General features: G+C 43.2%; 1 protein-coding gene across 2 annotated transcripts in view; it reads left to right on the top strand.

Annotated features, from left to right (window-relative positions):
• The window catches only part of LOC139278470 (golgin subfamily B member 1-like), a 97,446-nt gene that overhangs the window by 5,498 nt on the left and 75,655 nt on the right, over positions 1-16,293 (top strand). The window contains exons 2-6 of one of the 2 annotated variants that reach the window (XM_070897284.1): positions 9,032-9,140; positions 10,492-10,644; positions 11,794-11,949; positions 13,785-13,955; positions 14,778-14,900. In XM_070897284.1, coding sequence (XP_070753385.1) covers positions 9,039-9,140; positions 10,492-10,644; positions 11,794-11,949; positions 13,785-13,955; positions 14,778-14,900 — 705 coding nt within the window. In that variant the 5' untranslated portion in view covers positions 9,032-9,038. The remainder of the gene's footprint in view (positions 1-9,031; positions 9,141-10,491; positions 10,645-11,793; positions 11,950-13,784; positions 13,956-14,777; positions 14,901-16,293) is intronic. The other variant, XM_070897285.1, reaches the window with a different exon arrangement.

Here is a 16,293-nt window from a genome sequence, read left to right as displayed (position 1 = left end):
AGGTGAAACTGCACTTGGATTCCCACAGCCTATACGTGATTCCAGTCCCACACTATGTAGTAGGTTCTTACTCCCTTCTGAAGTATTCTAGATGGCCACCTAGTTGCAAAACACTCACTCAAGACGCACCTTGGATGGTTTATGAAGTTAAGGGTACAGGCACGATGGGCCGACTGGCCTCCTTCTGTGCTGTATGATACTATGATTCTATAGGTGCAAGTTGTTGCACTTCTTGCTCCAGAAAAGTGCCCTCTGACTGTTTGATAGGACGATGCAGAAATGTGATGCTAAGGCAGTCGATTGCAATACAGCCTGTAAGTGTCGAAGCCCACAGGATTTGATCTGTGATATCGATGTGGAGCAAATCACTTGCCCTGGGTATAATTATACTTTCAGTGTTATCGCTAGAATTTGTTATTGTAGAGTACAGGAGAGATTACAATTATATACTCATGGGGAAACAGGCCCATTTCGGTTTTGGAGAAGCTTAACTGAACCATTTTGTGCATGTCTGATCAGCTCCTGTTTCGCACATTTATACAATGTGTATTTAAAACCTAGCAATGCAATACCAGATTTTTTCTGTTCAGTTTTCATTGCTCCAAACGATCAGAGTTTGGATGGAATGAATCGATATGTGTTATAGCACGGAAACCTGAGTGATGCCACTGTACACATACACTGTACTGAAATGCTGGTGATAATACTGTTTCAGTCTCTCTATCCCTATTTTCCTTCATAGAATTGCATAGAATATACAGCACAGAAACAGACCATTCTGCCCATTTAGTCTGTGATGGTGTTTATACTCATGAGTTTTTTCCCATCTGCATCATCTCAGCCCTTTGGTATATCTTTCTGTTCCCTTTTCTCTCATGTTTTCGTCTAATTTTCTTTTGAAAGCATCTAAGCTGTTCCATATTCTAACCACTCGCTGAGTAAAGAAATTTCTCCTTATTTCTCTCTTGGATTTATTAGTAACTATCTTGTATCTATGGCCCCTAATTTTGGATTCTCTCAAGTAGAAAGATTCTCTCCACATCTACCGTCTAACACATTTAACATTTGAAGACCTCTATCAGCTTTCTTCTAAGTCTTCTCTTTTCTAAAGAAAAAACACCCCAACCTGTTCAATATTTACTGAAACCTGTAATCTCTCAGTTCTGGTACCATCCTTGTAAATCTTTGTTGCACTTTCTCCAGTGCTTCTGTGTCCTGTTTATAGTATGGAGACTAGAACTGTAGTGTGGCCTGACCAGCGTCCTATACACGTTTAACAGAACTTCACTACTTTTGAATTCTACACCCCTGGATATAAATCCCAGTACTTTGTTAGCATGTTTAGTTGCTATGCTGACTGCGATGCTGCTTTTAATGATTTGTTCACCTGTATCCCGAGATCCCTTTGCTCTTCTACCCCATTCAGTTTCTTATTTTGTAATGTGCAGGTGATGTTTCTGTTTTTCCTACCAAAGTGCATCACCTCATCTTTACCTATGTTAAAGTTCATTTGCCATTTAACTGCCCAGTCTGCAAGTTTTCTTCAGTCATCCATCTAACCTATTAAATATTGACATGGTCTCTGCTTCATTCATTAACTCCAGTAATGCATTCCTAAGCCTCACAACCGTCTTTCAGATGAGACGTTAAACCAAGGCCCCATCTGTTCTCAGGTGGACGTAAAAGATCCTATGGCATTATTTCGAAGAAGTGCAGGGGAGTTATTCCTGGTGTCCTGGGCCAATATTTATCCCTCAATCAGCATCACTAAAACAGATTAACTGGCGATCTGTTTGCTGTGTGCGAATTGGCTGCCGCGTTTCCTACATTACAACAGTGACTACACTTCAAAAGTACTTCATTGGCTGTAAAGTGCTTTGGGATGTCAGGAGGTTGTGAAAGGCGCTATATAAATGCAAGTCTGTCTTCATGTGTAAAAAAAAAAGTTCATCCTGCTCAGTCCTAAATCTCTTATATTTAATCATAGATTTACGTTCCCTCATCCTCAATCACCGGAAATAATCTGTTTCCATCTACTCAAGCCTATCCCGTCATAATTTCAGACATTTCTAACAAATCACCCCGTACTCTCCTTCTGTTCGAACAGAAACGGCCCCAATTCTTCAAGTCATTCTTTGTATTTGTATTTCCTCATATCAGACAGCATGCTTGTGAATCTATGCTGTCCCCTCTCTGTTGCTTCAACATCTCTCCTACAGTGTGGAACCCAAAACTACACACAGTACTCCAACTGAGGTCTTACTGAGGTTTTATATATTCACCATTACATCTGAACTTTTATATTCTATCCCTTTTCCATAAAACCCAGTATTCCATTCGCTGTGTTTGGCTTTATCCATTGGAGGTGCTGCTTTAATTGTCTTGTGAGCCAGAACCCCCAAATCCCTCTGCTTTTCCACATCACTGAATTTACTCCCATAAGTATTACTTTGAATTTTTTTTAACCAAAACGTACCACTTCACTTTACAGATACTGAATTCCATTTGCCCATTGCACCATCTTCTCAATATCTGCTTGCAGCTTCCTTTGGTCCTCCAGATTCATTTACTATTCTTCCTATTTTCGTATCGTCTCAAAATGTGCACAACACTCCTTCTAGCCCTATATCCAAATCATTGATATACACAGTGAACAGAAGGGAACCCTCTGGGACACCACGACTCACTTCCAACCACTCTGAGAAACTGGTTTTTACTCCTGTGTTCTTCCTTCTAACCAGTTTTTAATCCAATTTGCAATCCTCCCTCTAATTCCATACTCCTTAATCTTCTCCTGTAGTCACCCATATGGTCCCTCACATTTAACAATTCTCTTTTTACTGATAGACTTGTGGAATATTATACCATTCTTTTAAATATTTTGTGAGATTCTCCTTGTTTTCTTTATTTTTTGCTTAACCTCCTCATATTTGCTCTTTTTTTTAATCATATCTATGGTCCCCAAAAGACCTCTTCAATTTTTGTTTCTGAAATTTGACATAGTCTCCTTTTTAATGGTTTAGATATTTTTCCTGTAACTTTACAATCTTGTTTTTAAACCATCCCACTGTTCTACAGTCCTATGTAACATGTTCTCCTTCCACTTCACCTCAGCTAGCTCACTCCTCACCTTTCCAAGATCTGCCCCATTTCCAATCTGATGCCCTTGTTTTTGTACTAACTTTTTCCTATTTCTATCTGGACCATAAATCGCTCTCCCACATTTAACATATCTACCTGATCTATTTTGTTATTCATAACTAGATCGAGCAACATTTCCCCCCCTTATAGGTGTATGGAGGTGCTGTTTTAGGAAGGAGTCTGCACATATTTTAGAAATTCCTTTCCTGTTTCTCCATTGACTCCCTCCCTAATCCCAAAATGAGTAAGTAAAATTTCCTAAAACCATAGAATCATACACAATTATGACACAAAGATAGGTGGCTGTGCAGATGAAATCATAAAATTACAAAGGAATAGCGATGGATTAAGTGAATGGGCAAAATTGTGGCAAATGGATTTCAATGCAGGCAAATGGGAGGTCATCTACTTCGGACCTAAAAAGGATAGAACAGGGTACTTTCCAAATGGTGAAAAGCTAATGGAGATCCAAAAAGACTTTGGGGGGGGGGGGGGGGGGATTTCAGATATATAGATCATTAAAATGTCATGAACAGGTACAGAAAATAATCAAAAAGGCTAATGGATTGTTAGCCTTTATATCTAGAGGACTAGAATACAAGGAGGTAGAAGTTATACCGCAGCTATACAAAGCTCTGGTTAGACCATACCTGGAGTACTGTGAGCAGTTCTGGGAAGGATATATTGGACTTGGAGGGAGTGCAGCATAGGTTTACCAGAATGATACCTGGAGACCAGGAATTAAATTACGAGGAGTGATTACACAAATTAGGGTTGTATTCCCGAGAATTTCAAAGGTTAAGGGGTGATCTGATCAAAGTTTTCAAGATATTAAGGGGGAACAGATAGGGTTGATAGAGAGAAACGATTTCCGCTGGTTGGGGAATCTAGGATTGGGGGCATAGTCTAAACATTAGAACCGTACCTTTCAGGAGTGAAATTTGGAAACACTTCGACACACAAAGGGTGGTAGAAGTTTGGAACTCTCTTCCGCAAACAGCAATTGATGCCAGATCAATTGTTAATATTAAATCTTGAGGTTTATAGATTTTTGTTAACCAGAGGTACTAAGGGATATGGGCCAAAGGCGAATATATGGAGTTAGGTGGCAGATCAGCCATGGTCTCATTGAATGGTGGAACAGGCTCGAGAGGCTCAATGGCCTACTTCTGTTCCTATATTCCTGTCTTCCTATACAGCACAGAAGGAGGCCATTCGGCCCATCATGCCTGTTCTGGCTCTTTGAAAGAGCGATCCAATTAGTGCCACTCTCCTCTTTCCCCAGAGCCCTGCAAATAGTCCAAGAGCCATAATTTTGTTTTTCCTGCTCATCTGAAAAAGGAACGGCAGTAGTCATGGGGGATTTTAACCTACATATCGATTGGTCAAATCAAATCGCAAGGGGTAGCCTGGAGGAGGAATTCATAGAATGCATACGGGATTGTTTCTTAGAACAGTATGTAACAGAACCTACAAGGGAGCAAGCTATTTTAGATCTGGTCCTGTGTAATGAGATAGGAAAAATAAACGATCTCCTAGTAAAAGATCCTCTCGGAATGAGTGATCACAGTATGGTTGAATTTGTAATACAGATTGAGGGTGAGGAAGTTGTGTCAGAAACGAACGTACTATGCTTAAACAAAGGGGACTACAGTGGGATGAGGGCAGAGTTGGCTAAAGTAGACTGGGAACACAGACTAAACGGTGGCACAATTGAGGAATAGTGGAGGACTTTTAAGGAGCTCTTTCATAGTGCGCAACAAAATATATTCCAGTGAAAAAGAAGGGCGGTAAGAGAAGGGATAACCAGCTGTGGATAACCAAGGAAATAAAGGAGAATATCAAATCAAAGACCAATGCGTATAAGGTGGCCAAGGTTAGTGGGAAACTAGAGGATTGGGAAAATTTTAAACAACAGCAAAGAATGACTAAAAAAGCAATAAAGAAAGGAAAGATAGATAACGAAGGTAAACTTGCGCAAAACATAAAAACAGATAGTAAAAGCTTTTACAGATATATAAAACGGAAAAGAGTGACTAAAGTAAATGTTGGTCCCTTAGAAGATGAGAAGAGGGATTTAATAATGGGAAATGTGGAAATGGCTGAGACCTTAAACAATTATTTTGCTTCGGTCTTCAAAGTGGAAGACACAAAAACCATGCCAAAAATTGCTGGTCACAGGAATGTGGGAAGGGAGGATCTTGAGACAATCACTATCACTAGAGGGGTAGTGCTGGACAGGCTAATGGGACTCAAGGTAGACAAGTCCCCTGGTCCTGATGAAATGTATCCCAGGGTATTAAAAGAGATGGCGGAAGTTATAGCAGATGCATTCGTTATAATCTACCAAAATTCTCTGGACTATGGGGAAGTACTTGCGGATTGGAAAGCAGCTAGTGTAACGCCTCTGTTGAAAAAAGGGGGCAGACAAAAGGCAGGTAACTATAGGCCGGTTAGTTTAACATCTGTAGTGGGGAAAATGCTTGAAATCATCATTAATGAAGAAATAGCGGGACATCGAGATAGGAATAGTGCAATCAAGCAGACGCAGCATGGATTCATGAAGGGGAAATCGTGTTTAACTAATTTACTGGAATTCTTTGAGGATATAACGAGCATGGTGGATAGAGGTGTACCGATGGATGTGGTGTATTTAGATTTCCAAAAGGCATTCGATAAGGTGCCACACAAAAGGTTACTGCAGAAGATAGAGGTACGCGGAGTCAGAGGAAATGTATTAGCATGGATAGAGAATTGGCTGGCGAACAGAAAGCAGAGAGTCGGGATAAATGGGTCCTTTTTGGGTTGGAAATCAGTGGTTAGTGTGTGCCACAGGGATCGGTGCTGGGACCACAACTGATTACAATATACATAGATGACCTGGAAGAGGGGACAGAGTGTAGTGTCACAAAATTTGCAGATGACACAAAGATTAGTGGGAAAGTGGGTTGTGTAGAGGACACAGAGAGGCTGCAAAGAGATTTGGATAGGTTAAGCGAATGGGCTAAGGTTTGGCAGATGGAATACAATGTTGGAAAGTGTGAGGTCATCCACCTTGGGGAAAAAAAACAGTAAAAGGGAATATTATTTGAATGGGGAGAAATTACAACATGCTGAGGTGCAGAGGGACCTGGGGGTCCTTGTGCATGAATCCCAAAAAGTTAGTTTGCAGGTGCAGCAGGTAATCAGGAAGGAAAATGGAATGTTGGCCTTCATTGCGAGAGGGATGGAGTACAAAAGCAGGGAGGTCCTGCTGCACCTGGAGTACTGCGTGCAGTTTTGGTCACCTTACTTAAGGAAGGATATACTGGCTTTGGAGGGGGTACAGAGACGATTCACTAGGCTGATTCCGGAGATGAGGGGGTTACCTTATGATGATAGATTGAGTAGACTGGGTCTTTACTCGTTGGAGTTCAGAAGGATGAGGGGTGATCTTATAGAAACATTTAAAATCATGAAAGGGATAGACAAGATCGAGGCAGAGAGGTTGTTTCCACTGGTCGGGGAGACTAGAACTAGGGGGAACAGCCTCAAAATACGGGGGCAACAATTTAAAACCGAGTTGAGAAGGAATTTCTTCTCCCAGAGGGTTGTGAATCTGTGGAATTCTCTGCCCAAGGAAGCAGTTGAGGCTAGCTCATTGAATGTATTAAAATCACAGATGGATAGATTTTTAACCAATAATGGAATTAAGGGTTACGGGGAGAGGGCGGGTAAGTGGAGCTGAGTCCACGGCCAGATCAGCCATGATCTTATTGAATGGCAGAGCAGGCTCGAGGGGCTAGATGGCCTACTCCTGTTCCTAATTCTTATGTTCTTATCTCCCTGATCTGTCTAAAGACTCCCTATTCCATTTGCTCCCCACAGTTGGGGGGCCTGTAGTACAACCTCTCGAAGGTAACAATCCCTTTTTATCTTTGATCTCCAACCACGTTGACTCTGAACCTTTCCTTGCGGACATCAGTCCTCTACAGAATGTATTCCCTCCTTCACCATGATCGCAATTTCTCTTCCTTTCTTGCCTATCTATCCTTCCTAAAAATATTACAACCCGATGTGTTTATTTTCCATTCCTGCCCAGTTTAGAGCCAAGTTTCTGTTGGTATTATTACATCAATATCTTCCTGTGACATATTTGCTTCTAGTTACCTGAATTTCTTTCCCTCACGCTAAGCATTGCAACACATGCACTTTATTTTTGTGTTTGTATTTAACATGACTCTTTCCCTTGATTTTTTTTGTCCAAGCTAACACCTCATTTCTTTAACTCTCTATTTCCTACTTATAACTGGCTGTTTGATTTCCTACTTCTATTCCTTCTGCAACATCTCCATTTTATTGTTATTAACTTGAAAACTTACCTCAGCTATTTTGACCTTCTCCACCTGCTATTTCTGATTGCTTTTATTTTCCATGATCCCTTCCCTCCGAGTTTAAATAACTCTTCAGTTCCCTATTTAGCTATTTTGCCACTTCATTAGCTCCCTTCCGGTTATGAACCAAGGCAGGTAAATGGAGTTCGGTGACAGATCAGCCATGATCTAATTGAATGGTGGAACAGGCTCAAAGGGCTGAATGGCCTGCTCCTGTGTTCCAAGATGTAGCCCATCCATGTGGAATAATTCCCCCCCTCCCCAGAAATGTAGCCCATTCATGTGGAATAATTCTCCCCTTCCCCAGAAATGCTGCCAGTGTCCCATAAAACGGAAACCCACTTCACTTCCTGACACCACCTTTCAGCCATGTGTTGAGTTCCCTAATCTTCCCTAACTTCTAGCACGTAGCTGGAGGAGTAAACCAGAGATTACCACCCTTCAAGTTCCACTCCTAAACCTGCTTCTTAAGCTCCTTTTTCAGCCATTTAGGCCTTTCCTATCTTATATCATTGATGCCCAAGTGGGCCGTGGGGTGACTGGCTACATCCTGGTAGCTCACAGTCATTAAGTGAAATCAGGAAGTAAACATGCAACAGTAAATGTGAGGGCAGCAAGCTGCATGACCTACTGTTAGATTCAATAGAGCAGTGGGTGTGGGACAGGATTTAAGGATTGTATTTCAGGTAGCATCAGGATTCATTCTAATCCAAGACTGAACAAAAAAACAATAACTTTATTTGAGGCCTAAAATAATATTGTATTCAGCAGTTTGACCTCTGCATACAAACCACAACTTGCAGACTCTGTGCTAATGTACTCTGGAGCTTAACTGTTTGCTTAATTGATTTATTGTCAAATACCTATTGCTAAGGGAATATCTGTAAATGACACAGGAACAGGAGTAGGCCGTTCAACTGCTGGAGCTGTTCCACCATTTAGTTAGATCATAGCTGATCTGTATCTCAACTCCCATTGACCTGCCTTTGCTCCTTATCCCTTTATACCCATACCTAACAAAAGTCTATCGATCTTGAAAATTTCAATTGGACCCGAGTATCTACAGCTTTTTGGGGAGAGTTCCAGCTTGCAACTACCCTTTATGTGAAGAAATGTTTTGCGCCGAGGGAAGATATAACTTGGTGATGGCTGCATCCCTTGGGTTGGGAACAGATGGCTTTGGTCTGCATGCGCAGGTCTCCATTTCTCACCTAGCAATGTCAGCAAAGCCCCGTCACCCCTCTGGAAACGGCTCATTGGCTGCTGGCAATTGACGTCTCATTTCTCCTTTCACTATATCTCTCTCTGCAACAACCTATTCTTGTCTTTGTTTTATCAATCCTTGTTCAGTGTGCCACTTAACTTTCCTCTGGTTCCTCCTACGCACTGACTGTCCGGTCCTACTTATAGAATCATACGGCACAGAAGCAGGCCATTCAGCCCACCATGCCACGACCTTCTGATTTCCAACCTCTATCGAGGAGCAATCTAACCTTGTGTGTTTGTCCCGTGTGCAGCTCCGCCATGTTGAGCCGTCTATCGGACCTAGCGAAGGGGGTCAACACTGTGCTGCAGGATCTCTCGGGGGACGATAATGGAGATGGAACCAGCAACTCTCAGGGAGCGGTGAGTAACGTGCAGTCTGGGCTTAGCAGTAATGGTCGAGGCGGGTGCAATTCCAGAGTCAACCAAGTATCGGAGTCACCAGATTTCTTTCTGCCCCAAATGTCTTCCTTCAGCTTGAAGTTCCATGTTGGGAGGAAGCCTTTCCAACTCCGCCTGCCTCGTAAGGAATATCGAGGAAGTTATAGTTGTTGGGAATAAAGTTCTCCGGAGCAGTTTGTGTCCAAACCAATTGGGCTAAATCGGGTCCGGGAATCGGGAGAGGCATGGTTTCCAAAGTTATTGGAGAGGGGGATGCGTTAGCAGGAGTAAAGGAGTTATCTACTCTTTATTCTGTATTGTACACGGGATGGTGTTATCAGGAGTAAAAGGGTTATCTACTCCCTATTCTGTACTATACATGGTGCAGTTTTATCAGGCATAAAGGGGTAATATATCAGGGGCTGTGACTGGGTGAGAGGGGCTGGGGCTGAAGGTGTAGGCTGGGTAACTCACCTGCAGAAAGTTTGGAACTAATTAGATCTCCAACCTCTGAGGCTGTAACAGACACCTGAATGAAACACAATTGCCTTAGAGGCGGTGCAACGAAGGGTCACTAGATTGATTCCTGGAATGAGAGGGCTGTTCTATGAGAAGAGATTGAGAAGATTGGGCCTATACTCTCTGAAATTTAGAAGAATGAGAGGTGATCTAATTGAAACAAATAACATTCTTAGAGGACTTGACAGGGTAGATGCCGAGAGGCTGTTTCCCCTGGCTGGAGAGTCTAGAACTAGGGGCATAGTCTCAGGATAAGGGGTCAACCATTTAGGACTGAGATGAGGAAAAATGTCTTCACTCAGAGGGTTGTGAATCTCTGGAATTCACTACCCCAGAGGGCTGTGGATGCTCACTTGTTGATTAAATACAAGACTGAGATCGATACATTTTTGGGTGCTAAGGAAATCCAGGGATATGAGGATAGAGCAGGACGTGGAGTTCATGTAAAAGTTCAGCATTGATCTTATTGAATGGCAGAGCAGGCTCGAGGGGAGGAATGGCCTACACCTGCTCCTAATTCTTAAGTTCTTGGGTCCTAATATGCTCTTTATTCTGTACTGTACACAGGCCAGTGTTATCAGGAGTAAAGGGGTAGACAGCAGGTTATGGAATCATGCCCCACTCCAGTGCTTAATGTGTAATTTTTCTGCTGGACGTAATATGAAAATTTAACATGCAAAGTTAGGCATTATTGAAATCATTTTGGCAATGCTGTTTGCTGAAGTAAGTGCCACTTCCCTGATGGGTCATACCGGTGGAGTGATTGCTGGCCTGTTCTGCCGGTTTGTTTGAGCTGTAGGTTTCTGTTGTGCAGGGGAGCAGTCAGCAACCTGAGATGGAGACCACTGCCGAGGAATCGGAGGATGTGCTGGAGCGTCTGGCACAGACCGAGCAGCTGGTCGTTCAGCTTAAGGAACTCGTACGAGAGAAAGACTTTCAACTTCAGAGTAAAGAGGCTGCAATGAAGGTATATTGTGGTGTTTACACAGTCCATCCCTCCAGTACCCTAACTCTCCCATCAAAGTCTATCCCTCCTGTACCCTTCTGGCATTATTCTGGCATCATCGCTCATTGACAAAATAAGTTCTTTTACATATCTGTTTTCAATTTACTTTTCACTAATTTCCATGTTTGTCCTCTGCTCCCGCTCTCCTGATTTAACTTACTGTGATATTCTTGCGATTCCATTTAATCTTTACATCCCTTGATTAGGACCCTCGCAACAGCCTTCTCTCAAGAAGGTAGAGCTGGATTTTCTCGAACCTTTCTTCCAGCTTGTCTCCCTCACACCTGGGATCAGTTTTGTTCACCCTCTCTACATCCTCTCCAGTGCCTGTATATAATTCAAGTAGCATGGTGACCAGAACTGTACACTGTATCTAAGTGAGATCTACCCGCTGTGCTCTCCAGCCCCAGTGTAACCTCTAGATCTGTTCTCCAGTACTATGCCAACATATCCCATTTGATTCGCTTTTCTAATTGTTTAGTCATAAGGTGCATCCACTGGAAGTGACAAATCAAATATCTGTCCCAGGCCCTTCTCTGAATCTCCCTCTGCCAATTCAGTCCCATTCATTGGATGCTTATAGGGTGCATTTCTGTACATGCATTCCCTCTGTGATCGCATCACTCCCTGGGTAAAAAATTTCTCCCAAATTCCCTATTAGATTTATTAGTGAGTATCTTATATTTATGGCCCCTAGTTTTAGTCTTTCCCCAAAAGTGGAAACATCTTCTCTACATCTATCCTATCAAACCCTTTCATAATATTAAAGACCTCTATCAGGTCACCCCTCAGCCTTTTCTTTTCCAAAGAAAAGTGCCCCAGCTCATTCAATCTTTCCTGATAGGTATAACCTCTCAGTTCTGGTATCATCCTTGTAAAACTTTGCTGCTTCTCCAGTGCCTCTACATCTTTTTGATGCAAGAGACCAGAACTGTGCACAGTACTCTGTGAGGTTTACAGCTGAACCCTAGCCTTCCATTCTGGTCTGTATGACCCTGCTTCTACACCAGGCGGTGCTTTAATCAGCACAGCAGCAAGAGAGTCACTTTGAATGCATCATTTGATCACGGTGAGGGACATCCTCACGGTGAATGTGTGATTGTTTCACAGGAGGTGAAGGAGCTCTCTGATGCCAAACTGTCAAAACTAAAACTGCAGGCGAAAGCAAAGGTTGCCTCGTTGAATGCCCGGATCGAGGAGCTGCAGAAACAGGCATTGCTCTCATCCTCATCACAGCCAGCAAAGTCAGTGGAGCCTGCTGCTGAGGTAAGGGGACAGGTATGCCTGCGTGCTCGGATGTGTGTCAGAGTGCATTGGTGAGGGTTCCGTCCATGTGGCTTTACACACTTGCACGACCGATCACACAAGTGCATCTGGTAATGAATCATGGTCAATGTCATCATTTTGGGGTTTCTCAGCTATTCTGGTTTCAAGCATCATGAACTAATTGCTTTATTGAAAATCTTCAGGTGAGGGGCCAAAGCACACAATGCAGGATCCAATTGAAAAAAACCACAAAAAAAAATTTAAAAAAACACAAAACAAAACAAAAAAGAGGGCAGTTAAAAGTGTCTGGAGTGTCCCCCAGATCGGGGGGCACTCGATCTAATGTTTATTTCGTCTCCCCCAAAAAGAGTTGCAGGATCCAATTGAGCTCAAGCAAGGGGAGAGAAAGAGTGAGGTTGATCAGAAATTAGTGATCAGCTGATGCCAGGTGAGAGCTGTCACATTATAGTGTCCCTGTTGCATTACAGGTGCAGCCTACTAGCACAGAGCACTGATGAGCAATGGGGAGTATCCGATTGTTAACAAGGTTAACTGTAGTCGATGGGAAAGAATCCTAGTTTTCAGTGACGTGGGTGCCATCGATGGTTAATCATGGTGACAATACTGTGCAGCTGACCGCCGATGACCATAGCTGGACCTGCTCAGGGTTTCCCAATTAGTGGCAGTTGGTGACTGAAATAACAAACGAGTAAAGATAGAATCAGTGTGTGAGCAGTTTTTCTCTTTAACCTTTGTAGCTGACCTGCTCTGATAGGATTAAGGTCTCTCGGATTCTGTTCTATTTACTGTCCGCTGGGATTTGCTGATCCGCCATCACGTTAGCCACTGGCTTTTGACAGGTACTTGGGAAGATTTGAAAATAGCTGCTCTGCTTGGCTTAGTTACAAACTTTCTTCACCAAGTGAGGTATTCGTGGGTGCCAGGCTAAATGACTGACATCAAAAATATCCTGTCAGCTTTGTCTCCAAAAGTCAGTGTTGTTCCTTGTCTCTGTCCTTTTCCAGCCCTACAATCCTCTGAGATCTCTGCACTCCTCCGATCTTGGCCTCTTGCGTATCCCCAATTTTCATCGCTCCACCATTGGTGGCTGTGCTTTCAGCTGACTAGGCCCCTAAATTCTAGAATTCCCTTCCTAAACCTCTCTGCCGCGCTCTCCTTTAAGACGCTCATTAAAACCTACCTCTTTGACCAAACTTTTAGTCACCTGTCCTAATATGTGACTCGGTTTCCAATTTTTCTGATAACGCTCCTGTGAAGTACCTTAGGATGTTTTACTACGTTAAAGGTGGGATATAAATGCAGCTTCTTGTGTGTATAAATGCTTTCTGAACACAAATCAGCAGCAATTGTCCTTGGGATAGATTGATTGGCAAAGAGATCCCAATTGTCCTCCCGAGAAATTGCAGCCACGGATTAGATACAGGGTAAAACTCCCTCTACACTGTCCCATCAAACACTCCCGTGGCAGTTACAGCACGGGTTAGATACAGAGTAAAGGTCCCTTTGCACTGCATTCAATTTCCACACAACAGCATCCTCTGAAAGATACCATATCTTTGAGTGAAATGGCCAATTTTGTGTTGTATTGCAGGCGGTTTTGTGATGTGGCCCAGATCCTGTGGAGAACTGGGTCGAGACTCCCCAAACACATTTCACATAGAATCCTTACTGCCTGAAGACAGGTTCATCCCCTCTGCCTTGGCTTGTTTAGAACTTATGTTAAGGTCAACTTCAAACTGACTGCGTTGCTCAATCAACCAGGAGACCAACTTTAATTGGGTTAAATCTGTTTTTTCTTTAAACCACTTTGACAGGCGAGTCTGGAACACAGCTTGCAACAGGATGAGATCGAGAAGCTCAAGTATCAACTTCAGGAACATGAAGAGAACTGTAGGACTCTGCGGGCCACTGCAGAGAACATGAAGGACCAGCTTCAGGCTACCAATGAACTCCTGAAGCAGAAAGAGGCTGAACATGCACAACAGGTAAAGAGACTGACTTGCTGTGAAAGAAGGAAAGGTACAGCACGGGTTAGATACAGAGTAAAGCTCCCTCTACACTGTCCCATCAAACACTCCCAGGGCAGATACAGCACGGGTTAGATACACAGTAAAGTTCCCTCTACACTGTCCCATCTAACACGACCAGCTCCCTCTACACTGTCCCATCAAACACTCCCAGAACAGGTACAGCATAGGTTAGATGCAGAGTGAAGTTCCCACTAAGCTACAGCTGTCTGTCGGTTGAACGCACCCTGGGACCGGCTTTTCTAAAACTTTGAATGGGCCACAGCCTGTTAAAGGACCACGCACCCAAATTTTAAATTAGGAGGAACATTGCTCTACACTATCTACACCAGTAGGACAGGTACAGCACGGGTTAGATACAGAATAAAGATCCCTCTACACCCTCCCATCAAACACTCCCAGGGCAGATATAGCACACTTTAGATACAGAGTAAAGCTCCCTCTACACTGTCCCATTAATCAGTCCCAGGGCAGATACGGCACGGGTAGATGGGTTTGTTTTCCCCAGCACCAGAAGAGCACCCCATACTGCCCCAGTGTGGCCTTTTCCATTTCAGCTATTAACCATCATGTGAGCTTTGGAAATAAGGTTGACAATATGATGTGATTTATTGCTGAATTCAAGGAAATATTTTGGTGTGGGAACATATTCAAAAGTGGACCATCCAAACTAATTTCATGTAGGATCCTGGAGGCCAGCAGGCTGGTGGAAGGACCTGTGTATTGACTCTACAACCCAAACTCAATGTGTAATTGTATATATATGTTTTGTAACTCGAGCTCCGATCAGTTCAAGAGGTAATTCTCGAAAAGGATACACGATTCCAAGAGCACATTCAGAAACATGAGGAGGAGCTCGTACAGCTAGCATCTGGATCGGAGGCCAGCAAAGAACTGCAGCAAGTAAGTGTTGCTGGGGTAGTAATGAACTGGCATTCATGGGACGCTGGTAGGGAGGGGAAACCCTCATGGAACAGATGAAACATTGTCTGGATAGATTGAGAATTAGCTTATCAACAGAAGACAGAGGTGACGATGAATGGAAAATGCTCAGCATAGAAAAACAGTCATGGATGTTCTGGGACCCAGTTATTTACAATATTTGTCAATGATATGAAATGGGGTGTCTGTAATCAGATTACATTTGCTGATGACACACAGTTGTGTGGTTAGGTAAGAAAGAAATTGCATTTATGTAGCACCTTTCATGACCTCAGGATGTCCCACTGCGCTTTACAGCCAATGAAGTACTTTTGAAGTGTAGTCAGTGTTGTAATGTAGGAAATGTGGCAGCCAATTTGCACACAGCAAGCTCCCACAAACATCGATGACCAGATAATTTGTTTAGTAAGGTTGGGTGAGGAATAAATATTGGCCAGGACCTCCCCTGCTCTTCTTTGAAATAGTGCCATGGGATCTTTTATGTGCACCTGAGAGATCAGACAGGGCCTTGGTTTAATGTCTCATTCGAAAGACGCCATCTCCGATAGTGCAGCACTCCCTCAGTGCTGCAGTGAAATGTCATCCTAGATGATGTGCTCAATTCTCTGGAGTTGTCTTGAACCTGCGACTTTCTGACTCGGAGTCAAGAGTGCGACCCACTGAGCCATAGCTGACGGACTGACTATCTTCAGAGAGACTTGGACCAACCATGTGGATGGGCTGAGATATGGCAGATGGACTTTAATGTAGGACAGTGCATATAGGAAGAGGGAACAGTAAACTTGTATAACATGGAAGGATGCCCCCTGACAGAAGCTGCAATTGAATTAGATTTTAGAGTCGTCATTTATCTTACTCTGAAAGCATCTAGTCAGTGAGTTCTAGTTCCCACTGAGGCAGATCAAGTTCTGGGGGCATATTGAGGACATGTTTGAGCAAGTTATACTGACACTGTACAGATCAGTGGTGAGGCCGGGTCTATGCAGTTTGGGTCATCCTACCTCTTCAGGATATGGGTCCATTCAGAGTGACCAGCCTGGTCCAGGCCTGAGCAGCCTGAGTTATAAAGAAGGGCTCAAGCACATTCTGTTGTTCTCTTCAAAATTATTTTCATGAGTCTCTTCGTCGTTGTGTGTGCAAGTGTGTGTCTTTGTTTGTACCTGTTTTTGTGGTGTGCACGTGCATGTGTGCGTCCATTTGCTTGTGTGTCTGTAGTCCATGTGTGTGTCTGCTTGCGTGCGTGTGTCTGTGTGTATGGTGTGCGTGTGTCTTTCACTTCCCTTTCCATTCCTCTTCAAACGCTGTTGATCAGTAATATCTTCCAGTCTTTACAAAGGACCAGCACAGCCAAAAC

The sequence above is a fragment of the Pristiophorus japonicus genome, chromosome 13 (assembly GCF_044704955.1).
Source record: "Pristiophorus japonicus isolate sPriJap1 chromosome 13, sPriJap1.hap1, whole genome shotgun sequence".
In the NCBI taxonomy this organism is placed as follows: domain Eukaryota; kingdom Metazoa; phylum Chordata; class Chondrichthyes; family Pristiophoridae; genus Pristiophorus; species Pristiophorus japonicus.
Note: the sequence above shows the minus strand (reverse complement) of the source record. Positions and strands in the feature narration are given on the sequence as shown.